The sequence below is a fragment of the Alexandromys fortis genome, unplaced genomic scaffold (assembly GCF_014885135.2).
Source record: "Alexandromys fortis isolate MF-2015 unplaced genomic scaffold, M_Fortis_MF-2015_v1.1 scaffold_31, whole genome shotgun sequence".
NCBI lineage: Eukaryota > Metazoa > Chordata > Mammalia > Rodentia > Cricetidae > Alexandromys > Alexandromys fortis.
The window spans coordinates 11,590,103-11,612,683 of record NW_026067974.1 but is presented as its reverse complement, the minus strand read 5'-3'; the positions used below and the strand labels follow the sequence as shown (position 1 = coordinate 11,612,683).

Genomic DNA, 22,581 nt, shown 5'->3' with positions numbered 1-22,581 from the left:
GGGGGGGGTAGATTTCACAAAAGTGAGGCAACATTTGAAGCTCATCTTCCTGAGGCTTACTTGTCTGTCTGATGTTCTTCCCTGCAAATAACAGGATTTCATTCTTCTTGGTGGGTGAATAATTCTCCATTGTGTGTGTAAATCACATTTCCATCACTGATTCATCTGCAGATACACACCGAGCTGATTTTAGTTCTTGACTATTATAAATAGCCACCCCATAAACATCGGCACATTGACATCTCTATTGTATATTGCTTTCCATCTCTTTCTGTGCGCATCCAGCAGTACTATGGCTAGATCATTTGGGAGTTCTACTTTAGATTTTGAGAAAACTCTGCACTGATTTCCACGTGTGCCAGTTTTCACTCCCACTTGCAGTGTATATAAGGGTCCAACTCCTTTGCATCCACCATACCATTTCTTCTTGTTTCTATAATGGTAGTTATTCTGGCTAGGTTGAGGTGGAATTTCAATGTGGTATGAATTAATTCCCATCATGGTTAAAAATATACAACCATTGTCCACGTGTTTAGTGATCCTTTATATATTTTCTCTTGGAAAGTACCTGTTTGAGAAAAATGTAGAGCTCAATAAAAATCGATAAACATATATTATGTGAAAAATTTTAATAAAAAACTTGAAAACCAAAAAAGAAAGCATCTGTTTGTATCACTTATTTGCTTATTGATTGGGTCTTTTGGTGTTTAAATTCTTAGGTCTTGGAGCTGGAGAGATGGCTTAGTGATTAAGAGCAATGGCTGTTCTTCCAGAGGACCTGGGTTTAATTCTCTTAATACTGAAGAAAAAAGACGAAAGAACATATTGAAACTGAGAAGGTATACCATGTTCAGGAATAGGCAGAGTTCTGAGAAAATAGCCATACCGTCAATGTCTAGCTAAATTGTCAATGCAATTCCTACACAGATCCAATGACATCATTCATGGAACTAAAAAAATCCTAAATTTCATGTGAAAGCACAAAACACTAGGAATAGTCAGTACAATCTTAAACAAGAGAAGCAGCATTGTTTATTTTTGAAACCAACATATCCATGGTTAAAAAAAAAACAAAGACCCAAAACAAAAACAAACCAACAAACAAACAAAACAAAAAAACAAAAAAAAACTCCCTTTCATCCTAAAAGATGTTGTGTTGGGGGTTATGGGCCAAAGCTTTCAGTACATATGGTTGAGAGGCAGACACCTCCAGGTGAATGGGATCTATGCTAAGCCCAATCACCCGAGAAAGAAGACAGGTGAACATTGTGAATCACCTGTATTACGTATTAACACTAGCTCAAGGATGTGTGACCTGAATAGAGTACCCTACCACCTACTTCACACATCTATTGCTTTTATTCTGTGCTCACCAACTCATTAGATAAAATTGCTACAGGAAGTTATCTTAGGAGTATTGATTAACAAGTACCTGCTGTATATGCAGCTTACCTTGTAGAGCTACCAAGGTTCCAACCTGAGCGTTCTGAGGGATTGGTCACTATGTCCTTATTGGACTGTAGCTGTTGTATTTCTCCACTGACAGTTAAAATTACAACTATAAACACTAGAACTAAAATCTGAAGTAGATCATCTAAAATTTCATTTATTCCTCCCTTTATGAATATACCCATTTCAGCACACCTGTTCCTCTGTAGAATTTTATCCCTTCCTCCCCTTTCTATGACCTATATGGGATCAGATAAATATGGATTAGTAACCTATATCTCTGTTATATTTCTTCCTCAAAATGTATCAACAAAACCACCACACATTCATTATCTCACAGTTTCTGTGTACCGTGAATGAGGTGCAACCAGTCTTCCTCGTGTGTTTCAGGGTTTCACTGAAGATATCAGCTGGCACTGGGGTCAGCAGTGAGGAGACAACCCAGAAGAGTCTGATTCTGTGATCACTTCTGTGGTGGCTGAGAATATCTGATCCTTTGAAGCTGCTGAAGTGTGAGAGTCAGCACTTGCCTGGGGTTGAGGTCAGGCTGTTCTCAGTTTGTTGTCCCACAAATCTCTCCCATTTAGTGTGAATTCATCAAAAAGCCAATGATGGCGGAAGAACCTGTGTGACAGAGCTGTCAAAGAGGAAAGCCACAATATTCTATCACTTCACCACTGAGTGTTGTCATAAGCTGTTGCTTAGAGGTAAGCGAATTGAGGACGAGGAATTACATACTAGAATTGATTACTAGAAAAATGATAACAACTGGTGGCCAAGTTCAAGGTTGCCTGCCCTAGCTAGTATAGTGTACTTATCAGAGGAGTACAAATATACATGTATAGTCAATTTGTCATTATACAACATCCACTAACTTGCTAAGTAGTTAAACTGCCTTTGTCCAAGATATGCACCGAGGTAGCATCATGGCTAAGTATGACTGACTTGGGGACCACCCCCAGTAGGACCAGGAAATGCAAAAAAATCCACAAATACAGCAATGACTTAGGAAAAGTTCTTATCTACCTAAAGGTTAGGCCTTTTCTATCAGAGAGGAGAAATAAGAAAACACAAACACTTTCTGATGGCAACTTTCTCTTTACCTCATTTTGAAAAATTCTCTATGAAAAGTCTTTCTTCACAGCTTCCTAACTAGCTCTTCATCCCTTCTCATTCTCCACTCTGCACCCTCTCTAGTTCACTTTCTGCTTCCTCCACATCGCTACACCCTTCCTACCCCTCCTTTTTCCCTCCTCTCTCTCTCTCTCTCTCTCTCTCTCTCTCTCTCTCTCTCTCTCTCTCTCTCTCTCTCTCCCCACTGTTGCTGCTCTTCTCTTCACTGCTTCTCCCTCAACCAAACTCAGAACAATTATAAGTTACATTTTTCAAAGTCAGACCCATTCTCATAACACAAGGTAATTCACATAGTTTCTCCTAGGTTATGAATGTCACAGTGACCCATGCATGTAGCTCTAACAGGGAATCATGCATCTGGTGGGTGGACCTGTTAAACACTAATTCCCACTGCTGTACATTCCCACGGCCCCCTGCAGCTAAGAGAAGTTATTTAAAAGTAATCGAGAATTCATATTAGTAACATTCCCCTCCAAGGTCAAAGGATAAACATGGTGTTGTAGGGAGATCACTTGTTTCCTGGCCTTCTGAAAACAAGGCCTCCTGGCTCAGACCCGAAATAATCACACAGAAACTGTATTAATTAAATCCCTGTTTGGCCCATTAGCTCTAGCTTCTTATTTACTAGCTCTTACATCTTAATTTAACCCATCTCCATTAATCTGTGCATCACCATGAGGTCCTGGCCTACCAGCAAACTTTCAGGGCATCTATCTCCAGCGGCAGCTCCATGGCTTCTCTCTGACTCTGCCTCCTTTCTCCCAGGATTCAGTTTTTTTTTCCCTGCCTAGCTCTGTTCTACCCTATCAAGCCAAGCCAGTTTCTTTATTAACCAATGGTATGCACAGCATACAGAGGGGAATCCCACATCAACGCAGTCAAGAAAAGACATGTAGGAGCCAGTATTCTAGACATAGTCATTTCAAACCAAGATTGATTCTCTGTTGTTCCATTCTGAGGACTGATGTCATTCATGTCCTGTGAGTATTAAAGTGACCTAAAATAATAACAAGGAGTATTGCTTTTCAGTCTACACTGCTTAAAGACTAGTGGTTCAAAACTACAGACAATTTTTATCACATATAAAATAAACATTGAAATGTTGTTGTTGATGATGATGATGCTGTTATTTGCCATGTAGACAATTTAGTGAGGTGATCTCAGATTTCACTGCTCATTGGGATAATACGAGGAGCATCATAAAATATGGACACCATGTCCAAGCCCATGGCTATTAAATAAAGAACCTTCTACAATGGAGCAAGACACTGTTACTGGGTCTCCCCCCCCCCAGGGGGAGGGGTTCATTTTTCAGCCACTATGGCCTTCTGCTAGGTGAAGGTTTGTGATTCTGTGTACATTGATCTGTAGTGAATTTGCTTTTTTCTTTACTTTTTTCTCTTTTTCTTTCTTTTTTTTAGCTTTGGGGAAAGGACTTTCTTAATCCTCTTAAACAGAAATAAAAATTTTCTTACTGATAACCACAGTCTTTATCCAATACTTTTGTTTCCTCCTTGGCCCACCTTAGGTGACTCAAACAAGTAACTGCAACAAACCTCCTGCGTGTATCACTGTTTAAACTACATATAACCTAATTTACAGCTACAAGTCAATGAAGACACAAGTAAATCAAATGTTTGCTAAGCAAGTAAGTGTGATAAAAATCCTGCAATGTGCTTGGTCACTAAGTGGTCCTAATTAAGACATTTGATGATGTCATCACATAGCTACAGCAAGTCTCTGCCTGTTTCTATACCAGCAGACCATGAATAATGGACTGGTAGTCTTCCTCATTTTTAGAAACCCCAATCAGGTGGCTGCTTGGATGGGATTTTTGCACCCCTTAAGCCGTTAGTGTTTCCCCACTATAAATAAATATAAATTGAAATCCTTTCATGTAGATATCCACTTTTTAAAAGTACTCAATCTTTTTACATTTTTTCAAAAGAGGACATGAGGGTTGAAGTCTAACCCACTTACCTGAGTAGAGGCACAGGTGAGGCATCTCAGGGGTGAGGACCTCCACAGACACAGACAGTCCAGGGCCAAAAGACCAAGAGGCAGGAAGTTGCTCATCTAACTGAAGTTCTGAAGCACATGTGAGAAAAGCAAGAGCCTGGGTCAGGAGTTCCTACTAAAGAAAGAAGGACAGGCTACCAGACACGGAAGGTAAAGAAACCTCCACGGTAGAATGAAAACAGGTAGACTTTGAGGTATAGTTGAGCTAAAGCCCATCCCCCTTAAGATGTACTAAAACTCAGAGTTTTGTTTCTGAAAAGGAAAATCATTCAACTTTCTACCTAAGATTGTTTTATGTTTCTCATTAAAAAATAATCTAGGAAATGAACCATGCACTACTTGGGCTAGGAGATATGGTTTAATAGGCTTCCTATTCTCATACCATTGGGATTTTTTTTTGTGTGTGTGTGTGTGTGTGTGTGTGGTCAAACCTTCTGGGCCAACCTGACCCATTATAGATGAATCATCAGTATAATAATGTTTTATCCTCGTGGGTCACCAGAAACAATTATGAGTCTTTAATAGCAATGGTTATCTAAGGGTAGGCACTAGAGCCATCTGCCATGACACTGAACCATACAGTGCCTAGATACACAATGCCATGTGACATTTGTTTGGAAGAAACTAAAGCGAGAAAGATACATAGGAAATGGTTCAGCCAAAGCTGATGATGAATCGTAATACCAAGAAAAGAAGCTGTGTTTTCCCTCTACCTTGATAATTTAGCCAGAAGAAGAAACTCACTTAATTTGATAATCGCCTATTTATTAACACAAATAATAACAAGGAAAGAATGCTGCATGTGAGGACAGCAGCCCCTCAGTGGGGTATAAAAGGGGATATGGCCAGGGAGACTCCCACTTCCAAATCTTCCAACCCACCTTCTTGTAAACCAACCCAGAACCTCCACCTCTGACACCATGGTCAGCTCCTGTTGTGGCTCTGTCTGCTCTGAGGAGGGCTGTGGCCAAGGCTGCTGCCAGCCCAGCTGCTGCCAGCCCATCTGCTGTAGGCCCACCTGCTGCAGGCCCACCTGCTGTGTGTCCAGCTGCTGCAGACCCAGCTGCTGTCAGTCTGTGTGCTGCCAGCCCACCTGTTGCCGCCCCAGCTGCTGCCGCCCCAGCTGCTGCATTTCTAGCTGCTGCAGGCCTTCCTGCTGTCGCCCTAGCTGCTGTGTGTCCAGCTGCTGCCGCCCCAGCTGCTGCAACTCCAGTTGCTGCCGCCCCTGCTGTAGCAGTTCCAGTTGCTGTGTGTCCAGCTGTTGCCGCCCCAGCTGCTGCAGGCCTTCCTGCTGCATTTCTAGCTGCTGCAGGCCTTCATGCTGCCAACCCAGCTGCTGTCGCCCTATCTGCTGTGTGTCCAGCTGCTGCAGGCCTCAGTGCTGCATCTCCAGCTGCTGCCGCCCTACCTGCTGCCAGACCTCCTGCTGCCGCCCAGCATGTTCTAGCTGTTCTTGCTGCTGAGCACTCTCACTCACAGACTCCTGTTCTTCATCACACAGGATTTCTGATGTAGATCACCTGTGAGCTGATCCTGAGAGGCACATTGTAAAGCCTCTGTTCCAACTGGAAATGATTTTGCCCTCCAAATGTCTGTCCTTACTCCTGCCTATTATCTTTCTCTAAAACGACCACAAATTTAAATTTTCTCTAAAATCCGTAAAGTTTGTCCTTACACCCAAAAAGAAAAATTTGTTCTTTACCATATTCTTAATGGAGACTCTCTTACGTTTTAAATAAATCAGAATTTTGCAGGTATGCAATGTGTATCATGTCTACTTATTTCTCCTCTCAGATTGTTTTCCACATCTGTCAAATTCTGAAGCACAAAGATTTCTCTGTGCAAAGCCAGCCTGTGTCAGTTCTGTCCCCTTGGCTCTCCTCTTCCTGTATAGAAAGATGTTCTTGTATAGCCCTGTAGACCTCTGTGCTTGGAACTTGCTCGTGTGTAAGAAGCAGCAGTAGATAGAAAAGGTGAAGCCCCCAGGCACAGAGTTCAAGCAGTGAGAAGGGTTGGGTGAGCAAAGCTCACTCAGTCCAGTGAATACACAGCTTTCCCTGGGTCTTCAGTGGCTCAGAGCCCTACTGAAGACATACTGAGAGACATACACATTCACATACACTAAAATCCTATAAACTAGAAGCCATACTATACATTCAAAAGACCTGTAAGGGAAGAGAAGAAAGAAAATAAATGAAAATACTGCCCAGACAGAACATTATGAGACGAGGAACCTCCAAAAAACGCTGTTGAATTTGTTCTGTGTTGGCCATCTACTTCTAGACCTGCCCTTAGGAGTGATTTTTTTCATTCAATGAGCTCAGTATTCAGTTATGGGATCCCATGTGTCACAACTCAGAGCTTATGAAACGGAGCTGTTCATAATCAAAGAGGGATAGGCCAGATAGTAGTCACGTAATTCATATGTCTAGTCCTGATGTTAATCATCCATTTTGTTTGATAGCAGGTACTCTTCAGTCAAAAGTATAAAGTAATGTCTCTTCTATTTGGTGGTTTCTTCTTTTAAAATGAATCCCATCCTTGGACTCCATTCCCTGTTGGTCTTTTCTCATCAGTGTGGGTCTGTGTTGCAATTGGACTGAGATTGGCTTATGATAATAAAGAGATATTATTATTTTATTCGACAGTGCTCCAAGTTACTGCTGAATATCACAAGTGACCCAAATGCGGGCTTAGGAAGGGACTCTCGTGTCTAGAGGTCCACTGGGATCATCTGGAGACTCGAACAAATGCTGATGCTCAGGCCAGGTAGAAGAAAACTGTCCAGGGCTTGAACCAGGAGTCAACAGTTTGGAATACTCTGTGAATTATTCTCCCCTGCAGCCAGTCATGAGAACCACTGGTTTAGAGAATGTACTCTGCCTAATTAAGGGAGGGAAGGGTCTCAATTTATTTATTTTGTGCTGTGACTTTGAGCCCCATACCTTGTGTGGTTCTGGGCAAGTCTAGTACCAAAAGACCTTTCTTTATTAAAAAGTTATTTTTTATTGAGATTATAATACAATTACATCATTCCCCCTGTCTGTGTATTGTATATATACATTCCTAAATACATAAATAAAACCTGCTCAGTCTGTAGTGTTACTTTTATGCATGTTTTCCAGAGATGACTACTTGGTATGGATATCTAATTGATATGTTCTTCCCTGGAGTAGACTCTTGCTCCTACTCTAAGTATTCCTTAGCAGCCTGTGGCTCTTTGTGTAGGGTTGAGGTCTTGTGAGCTTTCCCCATCCACATTAGCATGTTTACCGGTACCATCCTTGTTCAATTCATGTTTAAGCAGCTGGTGAGATTTTACAGGTGTAGCTTCTGACATTCCTAGGAGACAAAGTCTCACAGTAAACCTCCTGATGCTCTGGCTGTAACAATTTATCCACTCCCTCTTCAGCAATGATCCCTGAGCCTTAGGCACAGGAGTTAGTTTGTAGATGTATCAGTTGGGACTGAGCTCCACAACTCCTCTAGTAGTCAAAAAGTGTTCCTCTCCCTATTCCTGTGGAAGTAAAGGTTACTGCAGCAATCCAGGGGAACATCTCCCTCAGGACATGTAATTATTTAAACCCTTCATCTTTTCAAGATTTACAAACATGAGCCTATGAGAAGAAAGCCTGTAGACTAGGTGTGTGGTAAATAAATTAATGTCTTAAAAATAATGCAAAAGGCTTAGTCACTAAATGGTCCTAATTAAGAAATTTAATGATATTATCACACAGTTATTCCCTGTCTATCAATTCCTCTACCAACAGAGGACTGCAGAGGAACTGAAGCCTTCCTCATATTTGAGACATTAATCACGTAGCTAATTGGATGGGTGCTTTGTGTCCTTTAAGTATTTAATGTATACCAAAATGAATACCTATTATTCTCCTTTTATTTACATGTGTGATATATGCATATACACATCACATATTTGTACTTGTGATATACACATGCATATATCACATGTATAATTATGCACGCATGTGATGTATACATACACATATACACACACCACATGTGTAATTATATATGTGATATATGATGACAAAACACATGTGTATATACATATGTATGTATATGTAGTATACATATATACGTGTGTATATAAAATGAACATTAAGAGAGGAGTCTAATCTACCACTTGAAACATTAAACAGGAGAGTCCTCTACTCAGAATCCCAACTGAAAGCAGGACATTCAGGTTTAAATTAGAATAAGTGACAATACCACCTGAATATCAAATGATATTGCAAAATAAATCTTCGGGAATGGCAGGATATGAGTGCATATGTTCTGTTAAGCCAGAAAGATAGATGGTCAAAGAAGGGAAATAATCCTGTAAGCTAGAGATGAGAAACTTGAACTTTGTAAGCCCATTGAGATTTGCAACCCACTGTAGAGAGAGGCTCTATATGTGACTATTAAAGGGTTGTCTCTGGCAACTAAAAGGTAGGGGGGATAAACATCAATATTTCCCCCATTCAGTTTTCCACTTAGAAATTGGTCTAGAAGATGTAGGCATCATATGAGGAAGACCTTTCTTTGTTCATACCAACGGTCTTATGTTCACACTGTCAGTGCCCACCTGACCCATTGTGGATGAGCCATTGGTATAATAAACCTTTATCTACCTGGGACACCAGAAACAAGAATGAGTCTTTAAAAATAATGATTATCTGAACATAGACAGTGGAGCCATCCACCATGAGATTGAACCACACAGTGACTAGACACACAATGTCATGTGATAATTGTTTGGAAGAAATTAAGGCAAGAAAGATACTTAGGAAATGGTTCAGCCAGAGCTGATGATGAATTGTAATACCAGGAAAAGAAGCTGTGTTTTCCATCTACCTTGATAATTTAGCCAGGAGAAGAATCTTGCCTAATTTGATAATCACCTGTTTATTGACCTAAACAATAACAATGAAAGAATGCTGCATGTGAGGACAGCAGCCCCTCAGTGGGGTATAAAAGGGGATGTGGGCAGGGAGACTCCCACTTCCAAATCTTCCAACCCACCTTCTTGTAAATCCACCCAGAACCTCCACCTCTGACACCATGGTCAGCTCCTGTTGTGGCTCTGTCTGCTCTGAGGAGGGCTGTGGCCAAGGCTGCTGCCAGCCCAGCTGCTGCCAGACCACCTGCTGCCAGACCACCTGCTGCAGGCCCACCTGCTGTATGTCCAGCTGCTGCAGACCCAGCTGCTGTCAGTCTGTGTGCTGCCAGCCCACCTGTTGCCGCCCCAGCTGCTGCATTTCTAGCTGCTGCAGGCCTTCCTGCTGCCGTCCCAGCTGCTGCGTGCCCAGCTGTTGCAGACCCAGCTGTTGCAGACCCAGCTGTTGCAGACCCCAGTGCTGTCAGTCTGTGTGCTGCCAGCCTACCTGTTGCCGCCCCAGCTGCTGTATCTCTAGCTGCTGCAGGCCTTCCTGCTGCCGCCCCAGCTGCTGTATCTCTAGCTGCTGCAGGCCTTCCTGCTGCCGCCCCAGCTGCTGTATCTCTAGCTGCTGCAGGCCTTCCTGTTGCCGCCCCAGCTGCTGTGTGTCCAGCTGCTGCAGGCCCCAGTGCTGCATTTCCAGCTGCTGCCGCCCCATCTGTTGCCAAACTACCTGCTGCAGGACCACCTGCTGCCGCCCAGCATGCTCTAGCTGTTCTTGCTGCTGAGCTCTCTCACTCACAAGTCTCCCATTCTTCATCACCCAGCATTCCTGGCTTAGACCTCTGTGAGCTGATTCTAAGAGGCCCATTGTAAAACTTCTATTCCAGCTGATAATGATTTTAACTTCAACTATCCTTTCACTGCTGTCGTCTGAAGAGTATTTCTTTACAACGTGGAACCAAGTTTGTGCTTTCTCTGGAATCTGTAAACTCTTACCTTAACCCAATAGAAATCTTTGTTGTCTGTTATATTGTTTTAAAATAGATTTTCTTACATGTTAAATAAATAAAAAATTGCACCTTTACAAATACAAAAACGCCATGTTTCCTTGTTTTTCTTCCTTAAATGGTCGTTTCCACCTCTGAACTTCTGGTTATCTCACCTATAAGTAGCAAAGGAACCACCACAGAAAATTTCTAGTATGCCCACTCTGCTCCCTCTACCTTCTCGTCCCAGTACAGAAAGATGCTTTCATAGACCATGCGTATTAAACCCACTTCCTGATATTTTCTCTGACAAAGAGGAGAATAGTTAGGTATTCTACACAGAGCACTCGAGCAGTGGGAGGATGGCTGAGTAATTCTCTTTTCCCCTTTCCCTTGAACAAACCTGTGTCCTTTCCTGGGGGTAATTCTGTTACCCCTACCCCATCTCTGAATCTCTAAACAGTCTCCTCTAAAGACATCTGGAGGTTAACCCTCTGTTGTCACTCATCACCAAGGATCAGATTTGTCCCAGTTGGTTCCAAAAAGGGAGGGCCATAAGTGACAGATACCAAGGCATTATTAGTGTCAACAAATCTTTAAGTCACTAGGAGGTGTGCAGAAGAAGGTTGTTAGGTCAGGCTTATCTGAAGTCTCTTCTGTTTGTCCTGTAGGCAACATTTTAACATCTTAGAAATATTGCTTAGTTTCTCTTGTCACAGCTTGTACTTCTGCAGTATGTTCTCAGACTGCCCTTGATATTAAGGGGAAATGTTAGCGAACAATAGATACGAAGCTTTAAAAAATACATTTTAAAAAGTAAAGCTAATTTGAAAATGAAGTTCCTGCCTACAGATTTACAAATGTCTAGTGCCTATGAATTTTTGGAAGACTTACGTAAAACAATGGCATTAAAAAAAATCTGGCAAGAGGTAGCATCATTGCACAGAAAGGGTATATAGGAACCCCAATGTACTAACTAATTCAGCTTCTGCTTCTAAAGCAAAAATTAGACTTAGTTTAGTAGAATAATTTGATAGCACACCTAGAAGAGCACCACCAATTGGAGACCAAGTGTTTAAATCATAACTCTATGGGGATATTTCCTACTCAAATAATAGTGTTGCGTTTCAAAAGTAGAATATGAAGCTGGGTACAGAGAAACCCTCAACAATAAATATTATGAGAAAAATGTCATTCATAGTACCCCCCAAAAAAGTAGCTTCAGCATAACCAGGGTTGGGAAAGACTTCCATAATAAATGTGTGAAACCCTGAAGAAACATAATGACAACAGTATTAGAAGTTAGAAAGATTTACCAGTGATTATAGATGGGCAGAATTAATGTGAAAATGGCCACATCAGCTAAACCCATCTACAGATTCGTTGCAATAACCACAAAATATTATTGACATTCTTCATGGAAGTAAGAAATAAGAGAAACCCGAAAATTCATATGGAAACACTTTTGTAAAAGACTCTGAATAGCCAAAGCAATGTTGAACAACAGCTAAAAATAAAAACAGTATTTTTACACTATGTAATATATTAAATTATATATGTATATGCACTTATATATTATATTAACATTAAATATGTAAATAAACACACTGTGCCATTTTTATTCTCTTATTTTTATTGATATTTAGAATACTTTTCTTAAATCTTAGAGATTTTCATATAGCATGTTTTGATCATATATACCTGCCACTCCTCCCCTAGCTCCCCCTAGATCAATCTTTACCTCCCATCCCGCCCTCCCCACAACTCTGTGTCTTTTTTTGTTACTAACTATTGATTCCATTGTGCTGTCTATATATATATACATACATACATACATTCATGCATACATATATACATACCCTGGGCTATGGAGCCACCCAGGAGGCGTAGATGATCTCCTAGGAGCCCCATCTTTAAGGAAAATTGACTCTCCCTAGCTCAGAAGCCATCAGCTATCTATAGCTCTTTAGTTCAGATTTGGGGATTTGTGAACCATTTCCCACACCAAGTAAGAATTTTGGCTAGCTTTATCTACACTTTCCATGACCCTCCTCCTTTCATAACTGTCCCTTCTCCTTGAGGGGTGTGGCTAAACAGTCCACACTCACGTATTCTCTGCACTTTGACCAGTTCTAAGTTTCTGTGTTGACCAGTGCTCGCTGCACAAAGGCTCTTCTCTGATAAGAGCTGGGATCTGCCCTAATCTGGGGACAGAAAGATACCAATTTAAAGGTCAGCTTGATATTATATATATTTTTAGCAGAATAATAGTGCTGCATTCTTCGCTGGAGCTTGTGAGATCCCTAACCATGGGTTCTTGGCCACACTTGTAATATCAGGCATTGTTTCTCTGCACAGATCAGGTGCAAATCCAATCAGGAAGCAGTTGATTATATCCATTAAAATCATGCAACTATTACGCGTGTGGACAAAGCCTATCACCCTGGTCATTATTAACATTTGTAGGTGATGCCTGATGACTATTTCTCCGCAGCAGCCTGCATTACTCTTTGCAATACTATAAAAAGAAGCCAGTGGGGAGGAAGCTTCCTGATAGCAAGGAATTTGTATTGTCCATACCTTGTGGTCAATGTATATGGTAGGGACCCCAGCAATAGGGCTGTCAGTATATCTGAAGCATCGGAGAAATGTTGTGGGAAAGGCTTTATAGGCATATGGATACGTTGTTTAGGGATGCCTGGCCTGAAGTAGTCAGTGGAATGGATTGAAGGCTTGCCAATTAATGTTATGAGCTAAAAGAGTTCTGTGAGTGAGGGAATACAACCATGACATCTATTTACACAAAAGTTGCATTAAGAGTAAGTTCCAGTTACCCAAAGAACAACCCGAGAAAGGAATTCTTGTACAAATGACTTGTAGAGATGAAGGTAGTAATTTACTGAAGAAAGGATGAGAGAGTGGAAACACATGAGCTAAGATGCATTCTCCGTGAACCCTATTTCATTTGACACATGAGAATGATGCAGTATGCACGGAACCACAGTTCTTTCTCAGCTAGAGCCTGACGGTCTGGATCTTTTGCAAAGCTCTCAATTGTCATTATCTCAGTTATCATCATTGTCCATTATCTCAGTTCTCATTACTGGTGGCTACTCAGGGAAGGAGGAAAGGGCATAGAGAAGACAGATATGTCTAGAGGAAGTGACATCTTACAGTTGATGGCAATGATCCAGAGGGCAGTATATACAGTTTGAGCTACCTGTACGGTATACTCACGCGAGCTTAAGAAGGAGGAAATTTCAGGGTTAGAAGCATAACTTTGGTCCTCTGGAAGACTGGGATAATATTTTAAAAGCTCAGTCATTGTTCCATCCACAAAACATAGACACTGCCAAATGTTCATTAACAAAGGCTTCAAGAAATGAGACCGCAATACTGAAATTATCCCCTGGATTTGGACTTCAGACTGTGAGGTAGTGTAGTAGAACCCATGGCCAGAATTCATCTGCTACATATATTGTCTGTAAATGAAGTCTCTCCATACCAGTTGTGTCAACTAAAGATTCCAGGAATTCAGATCAAATACTCTAGAACCCATGTCCAATGATGTTGATTAACAAATGTCTTCAAATCCAAGAAGACAGATCTCTCCCTAGATTTACTATCAACGCATGGGAAAACACGTATCTGGTTAATGGTTTTCATTCATGGATATGATGTTGACCGAGGTTTTCTGTCCTGCCCAGTTCCTGCAATAGTTACGCCCTCAAAAATCACACAGAGGCCACATTATTATAAACTGATTGGCCCATTAGCTCAGGCTTCTTATTAACTCTCATAACTTATATTAGCCTATCCTTATCTGTGTTAGCCACGTGGCTCAGTACCTTATTCAGCAGGGCAGTCACATTTTGCTTCTTCTGTGGCTGGGACAGGACTGCTGAAGGAACTTCCTTCTTCCCAGAATTGTCCTGTTCTCATTGACCTACCTCTACTCCCTGTCCGGTTGTTCCACCTATACTTCCTGCCTGGGTACTGGACAATCAGTGTTGATTTAAAATATAATTGACAGAATACAGACCATTGTCCCACAGCAATATGACATATAGGGTTTGGTGTTTGCCTCTTGTTTAAAAATACTGTAGTACACAGAGAATGTACTGGTTTCGCTAGACTGTACTCTTCAACATAGCAGAGGTCAAGCAGCTCCTAGATTCTTTATCAGATTTACCTGGCAACCTGTACAGCTAATGAATGGTACATTAGACTCAAGAGCTTCTTGTTTCTCATATCTGACTAAAATAATGTTCTTAGAATTGTGACTCAATAGACTTCCCTTTAGAGATCTGAAGTTTGACATCCCAGTGAAATTTGTTATGAACTATATCTGAGCCTCAGGGAAAGTCAGCTTATACTGCTGTAGGTTTCACATACTCTAGGTATACCTCTGTAGCTATTTCTTCAAGAGATTAAAGGCTTTTTTGGAAAATCCCATTTCCATTCTCAAACTGCAGAATGAGAATTTGTACCTGTCCAGACTGTCACAAGAAATCACAGGTGGGCTCAGTGGTCATCCACTGTAGTGTGTCATGATCTTTCTGCTCTAATTGCAAAGAGCTCTGTAATTAAAAGGTCTTGTATATATTCTTTACTCTATAGTCTTACCATCGCCTTTATAAAGGGGAGCTATGCTGAACATCAGGTAGATTAAGAACAACTAGCCAGGAAAGGGTGAAGTTCAGAAAGTCTTTGTGTTCTCATGCCAATTACATGTTAAAGCACATTAATGAAAATTAACACTACTGAAGTAGGCAAAGTCATGCTACCAAACCAACTCTGAAACACTGGGTGTGGGCACACAGAATGTCAGGTGACAGATTATTTTAAAGGAAATGACACCTGAAAGCTCTTCGTCTTGGGCTCAGCAACGGTTCCATTGAATCCTAACACAGTAAGTAAGAAATTAAGAAACCAACTGAAACCTGCAGATACTAATGAAAAAAGTCAAGATGAGACAAAAATCCTTCTTGGAAACATAGAATGTAGGTACACAGAACTTCAGGTGACTTCTCTCTTGGAGTGCAACGACAGCTTAAATCAATTTCATATGGGCTCAATAGGCGTACCCATTAAGTCATAAAACATACTGAACCAGGAAAACTACCAATGCCTTGATCTTGAATAGGAATAGGTGAAACAAATCTTGCCTTATTTCATAATTTGTTTACAAGCAGACCATCAGGAGGTAAGAATACCCCTGCACATGAGAAAAGCAACACCTCAGCAGGGTATAAAAGCAGGCCTAGCAAGGAGGCTTCCAAACCACAGTCCAACCCATCTTCTTGCAAACCCACACAGACCCTCCAGCCTCTGAAATGATGCAGTGTTGTTGTGGCCCGTGCTGCTGCCAGACCACCTGCTGCAGGACCACCTGCTGCCGCCGCTGCTGCTTCCAACCCTGCTGTTGTGGGTCTAACTACTGCTAGACCACCTGATGGAGGAACAGCTACACTAGGGCCTCCTGATCCTGGAAAAAATGACCTTGTGCTTCATGCTCTTGGGCACCATGCCCTTTTCTTCTCTCTAAAGCCTCAAATGCTCTTCATGAAGAGACTGTCCCCATACCCAGATATGCCCTTCGAAAAACCTGTCCATCTCTTCAAAGTGAAGCTGCTTTTGATCAACAACTATGCTTTCCCGCATCCTGCCTCAACTTTCTGAATGGAACACATCCCTGACTGCTTCTCTCCACTCAAGAAATGCTTGTCTTAATTTCCAGTGTTTAGGACATATGCCTTGTTCTTGATAACTGGAGATCTTTGCCTCCTTGAATAAATGTGATGCTATGCAAACACACATTCCAATTCTCAAGGGTCTTCATTTCTCATTCATTTTGAGTTGAGTACCCTGATTGGGGAAATATATCTTCCCTCTACCATGAATACACTGACCTCAGTAGTCTGGCCAACATCAACACCCAGGTGTTTAGAATGAATACTGCCCCCAAAAGAGAGGTATATTGAAAGCCTCCATCTCCCACGGTAGAATTCTCAGTCAAGGATTAGGATTTGGAGTCTTCCTCCAGGACTGTATCTGTGGGTATGGCTTTAGGTTTCAGAGGCCTGCGACACTGTCGCTTATCTCAATTTTTCTTTGTGGTGGCTGCAGTTATATGGGTTGTGTGTCATTACTCCAGAGACAACCTGAGTCCCTGCCAAACTTATCAGCACCATGAGTTAGTATCTTCCAGTCCTTTGCCATCCTTATTCTCAATGAACCCATTCTTCTATTTGGGTCTTTGGCAGTGAGGTCTCAATTCAGCAATAGCAAAGTACTCGAGTCCCAGCTCCTCTTTGCTTATCTTGCTTTCTTATGTGATAAATGCATTTCATGAGGACCATAAACAGAATCGTGCATCAATGCCATTCTATGAACACCAAGGAAGATATAGTGGGAGGGCGGTTCAACTCATTAGGTCATGGAACTCAAGAAATGAGAATTGGAAGATCCCCAATTCATCTTCCCTTCCAATTGGATGCATTGCTGTCCCCTGCACTGTCTTCCATGGTGCTTATTGCTTTGGCTACTTGCTGTCCCACTCCCGTATGATCCTTTTGGTGTTCTTCTTTAAAGCGGGAGCACCTGCTTGCCTTCCAGTCCTTCTTTTTATTTATTTATTTATTTATTTATTTATTTATTTATTTATTTAAGATTTCTGTCTCTTCCCCACCGCCGCCTCTCCTTTCCCTCCCCCTCCCCCAATCAAGTCCCCCTCCTGAAGACCCTTCTGAGGGGCGAGAGGGAACTTCCAGTCCTTCTTTACCTGCCCTTAGTCCATCCAAAGTCATTGCCCGTTCCAACAACACAGTGAACTTAATGTCCACCCTCGTTCCTGTGTCTACTTCCAAGAGTGAAATAATCCACAATGCCATAGGAAGTCCTTCTTTAGATGTGTTCCTTTTATTGCTTAATGAATAAAGAAGCTGCTTTTTTCTGTGAGAGGGCAGAATAGAGTTAGGTGGAAAAACTAAACTGAATGCTGAGAGAAAGAAGGCAGAGCCAATGGAACGCTGCCATGTACCTGCCACGAGAGACAGATGCGCCAGAAATTTGCCAGTAAACCACAAGCCACGTGGTAATATATAAAATAATGGAAATAATTTTGTTTAAGTTATTAGAGTTAGACAGAAATATGTATAGGCTATTGGCCATCAGTCTTGCAATGAATATAGTTATGTTGTTTTGAGGTTTCCATGTGGCTTTTCTATTATAGTTTTTACTCTACAGTTCAATAGAAGGAGTTGCTGGATTTCACATATATTGACTGAGAAAATTACCTTCAGGTACTCCAGTTGACACAGTGGAGAGGCTATGAGGGTGGGAAAGATTTATTTGTTTTCTGACTATCACTTTGTGTGAACTCTGATCTGCTACCTATCAGCCTCCAATTGCACATGCACTATTTCCCTGGGGATGATTATAATAAAGGAGTGAAGGAATTATTACTGTATACAACACCTGAGGTCTTTTAACTTGGGAACCTGCCCTGTTGACAGCTGATGTGTCACAGGCCTAAGTACCATGGCGAGACTGGATTCCAATGGAAGGATGGGCACGTTCCAACTCGGCTCATGCCCTTGCTCGTTGACCTTCAAGATCTTGATTTCTGTTTTAAAAAATTATTTCTTTTATTTCTTGAGATTCTATTATTATTACAGAATTTCCTTTTACCTTTCCTCCCTCCAAACCCTCTCCTATATCACCCAGTTCTTCTTTTCAAATTTATGGCTTCCTTTTTTCATTATTGCTGTTACATGTATGTTGCATGTGTGTGTTGTACACACACACACGGTACACACACACATACACACATACATGAGTACAACCAACACAGTCTGTATAACATTACTTGCTTATGTTTTCAGGTCTTACTAACATAACTGCCTAAACATGAGCTAAACAAAGACAATAGTAATAGACACTTTTATTGTTTTAGTGAATAAAGGGATGCACATGAGGCCTCAATCCTCGACAAGGAGCTATGAGAAACAAAAGAATGCTGATAGTGAGGGAAATAGTCTTTCCCAGGGAAGAGCACACCAATTGGTTATCCAATACTATTAATATCTTTCAATTATACATATATGCATGCATATAGCCTGCTATAGACACACAGTTACGGTCATTCCAGTTTTGTCCATATTCGTCTGTTGTGAGGAATATAAATGTTTCTATCTATAAACATTCAAACCTCTTAGTTACATACCACTCTGCCTCTGCCACGATTTCTAACTTGCTGTGCATAAACCATTATCTCCACACTCATTCTTCTTCTTAAGTGATGCCACCTGAGCTGTGATTCTCTACAAAGTTACCATGCCTTCAACCCTAGCCAGCTAAGATCTGCAGAAACATCCCCATTATCAAGGGCCAATAACAGAGCCTGGTGCCAATGCATTCCTGTTCCAAGCCACTGGTCTTTCTGTGCTCACCTGACCTATTATGCATGAGCCATCAGTGTAAAGTACCTGTGTCTTCCAGGGTCACCAGAGCAATTACAAGAAAGTAAGCATGTGACTGCTTACAGGAAGGGAAGAGGTGCCACAGAAATGTCACTGAAACATGGGAGACCAGGACATCAAATGTCAGTTGACAGCTCTCCTGAAAGAAATTAAAAGAAAAAAAAAAAAGCCACTCAGGAGATGGTTCAGGAAGAACTGACAGTGAGCACTAACATGCTAGGAAGGATATTATCCATTCACCTTAATATTGTAACAAGGAAAAGAAACTCTCCTAATTTGATAATCACCTATTAATTAACCCAGATGATAGCAAGGAAAGAATGTTGCAGGTGAGGACAGCAGCCCCTCAGTCGGGTATAAAAGGGGATGTGGGCAGGGAGACTCCCACTTCCAAATCTTCCAACCCTCCTTCTTGTAAACCAGCCCAGAACCTCCACCTCTGACACCATGGTCAGCTCCTGTTGTGGCTCTGTCTGCTCTGAAGAGGGCTGTGGCCAAGGCTGCTGTCAGCCTACCTGCTGTAGGCCCACCTGCTGTGTGTCCAGCTGCTGCAGACCCAGCTGCTGTCAATCTGTGTGCTGCCAGCCCACCTGTTGCCGCCCCACCTGTTGCCGCCCCAGCTGCTGCCGCCCCAGCTGCTGCATTTCCAGCTGCTGCAAGCCTTCCTGCTGCCGCCCTACCTGTTGCATTTCCAGCTGCTGCAGGCCTTCCTGCTGCCGCCCTACCTGTTGCATTTCCAGCTGCTGCCGGCCTTCCTGCTGCCACCCCTGTTGCTGCCGTCCCAGTTGCTGCCGCCCCACCTGTTGCATTTCTAGCTGCTGCAGGCCTTCCTGCTGCCACACCACCTGTTGCCGCCCCACCTGCTGTGTGTCCAGCTGCTGCAGACCCCAGTGCTGCATCTCCAGCTGCTGCCGCCCCACCTGTTGCCAGACCACTTGCTGCCGCCCAGCATGCTCTAGCTGTTCTTGCTGCTGAGTGCTCTCACTCCCAGTCTCCTGTTCTTCATCACCCACCATTCGGGATGTAGACCCCCTCTGAGCTAAATCCCAAAAGACTGGGGTCTTTGATCTTGATTTAGGCTTCAAAGCGCACTTTCTCTCTTTTCTAATCAGATCTTTCTCTCACTCTCTCTTTCTCTCTCAAACAAAACAAATTCAGCTTTTCTCTCTAATCTAGCATGTTCCTCCCACTCTGATGTTTATTTTGTCTCATTTACATAAGAAAAGTATCTTTATATATTAAATAAAACTAAATTTAGACATCCTAATGCAAATGTGTCATATCTCCTTATTTCTCCGTAATTACTCTCAGTTCTCAATTTACTTTTAGCTTTTTACAAAATAACAAAAATCGCTTAGCATATTAATTTACCTGGGCCCTCAATTTCCCTGTGTGCCTGCTGCAATTAGGAAGTATTCTCTTGGAGCACCTGTTTGGTTCTCTCTATCAGAGGTTTATCTGGGCAAGAGGGTTGAACCATGGAACCCAGAGCAAATGGAGGAGGACGTTCGTAAGCACATGCTCCCATTCACACTCACTGATCATGTCTCAGTCTCGTGTTCTCAGGTGGGAATGGAAGCCAGTCCCATCCAGCTGTGTCCCGCTCACAGGTGCTCTGCACTGGCTTCCTTCCATCCTGACCACATGAAGTACCCCATCTCAGAGCCCTGTCTCCCGAGTCTCAGTGTTACTGGCCTTGTGCACATTTTCACATAGCATGGGTGGTCCCCATGTGTCCTGTGACCTCTGGATCACTTCCCGCTTAACTAGAAATCTTCTTTCATTTTTCTCTTTCATGGTTTATACTATTATTTTCTTTGTTATTCTTTATTGATTTTTCAGTTTTGTCTATTTACTGTATCTGAGCCCTAGAGAGTAGTGTCCATGGCAGTAACCCTCTAGAGGAGCCTGTGTTTAAAGGGAAGCCACCCCATGGTATGTGAGCTATGTGGGATTCACTAAAGCACAGCCAGACCCAGGGATTTTTACAAAAGAAAAATCTAATAAGGAAATTCTCTTGAACACAATGTGGCAGACAGTCATAGAAGCAGGTCAATTTCCTAGAAACTGCTAAGCCCAAATATGACATCAACGAGGCTTACCTTTTTGGATGCCAGTAGGGTCTGAAGAATGAATGTCTCTCCTGGGATCTAGGTGGCTCAACCTTTGCTCTATTGCTCAGTGCCTCTACCTTCAGCCTCCACAGTGTTGGGAGAGAAGTGCATATACAGCACAGGCCTCCTACTGATGGCTCTTTCATCCACTGAAGACAATTACCCAGAGAGCAGAAAGGAATTGCCTTCTGCCTTACATTAGGATGTGGCCCAGGCATCTTTCTTGGATTCTTTGACACACCAGAGTAGAAAGGAGGGGGTGAAGTTGGGTGTTTACAGAGCTGGGAAGTATCAGGGAAAAGTTATGGGAGAGGAACAAAGATTTTCAAAATGTATTGTATGAAAATATTTTGAAATAAACACTAAACATTTAAAAGCAGTATTGGAAAGAGAGAGAATGGGACATTTCTATAATATTAACTACACAGATGAATTGTTTGCCACTGTTTAAGGATGTGGAAAACGTAATGGTCTGTCCTGTCCCTTTAAGAGACAAGCCATGCCCACTCTATCTCCCATCCAACAAGGAAAGCTGATATTCAGCTTCCAGCCTGAGTCCCTTCCATTTCTGTTTCCCTCTCAAAGAGGAAGCTTCTGTCTCTCCCCTCTCTCTACATCTCCCCTCCCCCCATCTCTCCCTGTTTTTGTGCTCTTCCCCCTTCTCCTCTTCCCCTCCACAACCCACTACATAATTATCCAACCTCACACTGCATGGTGTTCCTATCCATCTTAGTCTCTCACTAACCACATGGCTTCCTGCCTGAGACCAGGCTGCCTTTGTGACCTGCCATGGTCTCGGAACCCACTGCCTGCTGCCTGCCACTGCTCAGAGACCTGTGGTATGGTCTCACGTCCCGATGTCCACTGCCTGACACAAGGGACCATTCCATTTTTACTTAAAACATTACCTTGGTGATGTTGTACTCAGTAGGCCCTCCTACTTCTCTCCCAGGGTCTGGATCTGGAACTGGGTATTGAATTAAGATATCTCTTTCCTTTTTCTCCCTCTCTGTCCTTCTACCTTCTTTAGCACCTTCATATTTTAAACACCTTAATTAAAACACCGTAATTATAGCTTAGAGTGAAAGTTGTCAGGAAATCTTTCATTCCTGTAGAAAAAGAAGTATGCCTTTGGTTGGAACAAACCACCATATCAACAGAACCTGGATTAATACAAAGAAGCACACATATTCCTGAATGGACTAAGGAGAAGATAACTCAGTAAATTCAATCATCTTTGGATTCCTTGGTTTGAAGTATTAGTGTATTCTAGTCATTGGAAAGGAAAACACATCTGTTATGGTATTGGTCCCTTTAAGAGACAAGCCACGCCTACTCCCTCCCCCATCTGCTGAGGCAGGCTGATCTTCAGCTTCCTGCCTGAGTTAGCTCTCTTTTTCATCTTCCTCTCGGAGAGGCAGCTTCGCTTCTGCCTCTCTCTCCCCACTTCTCTGCTTCCCCCTTCTCTGTCTCTTTCTCCCCCTCTCTCTCCCTCTCCCTCTCCTTCTCCCTCT

General features: G+C 42.3%; 3 protein-coding genes across 3 annotated transcripts; all 3 read left to right on the top strand.

Moving 5' to 3' along the window:
* Positions 1-5,522: 5,522 nt before the first annotated feature.
* LOC126510464 (keratin-associated protein 4-6-like) lies at positions 5,523-6,065 on the top strand. Its single transcript, XM_050157026.1, has one exon. The coding sequence runs from the start codon at positions 5,523-5,525 to the stop codon at positions 6,063-6,065; it is 543 nt and encodes a 180-aa protein (XP_050012983.1).
* Positions 6,066-9,666: 3,601 nt separating this feature from the next.
* Positions 9,667-10,269, top strand: LOC126510462 (keratin-associated protein 4-2-like). Its single transcript, XM_050157023.1, has one exon. It carries the CDS (start codon positions 9,667-9,669, stop codon positions 10,267-10,269), a length of 603 nt encoding a protein of 200 aa, XP_050012980.1.
* Positions 10,270-19,400: 9,131 nt separating this feature from the next.
* LOC126510465 (keratin-associated protein 4-3-like) lies at positions 19,401-19,928 on the top strand. Its single transcript, XM_050157027.1, has one exon. The coding sequence runs from the start codon at positions 19,401-19,403 to the stop codon at positions 19,926-19,928; it is 528 nt and encodes a 175-aa protein (XP_050012984.1).
* The last annotated feature ends 2,653 nt before the right edge of the window (positions 19,929-22,581 follow it).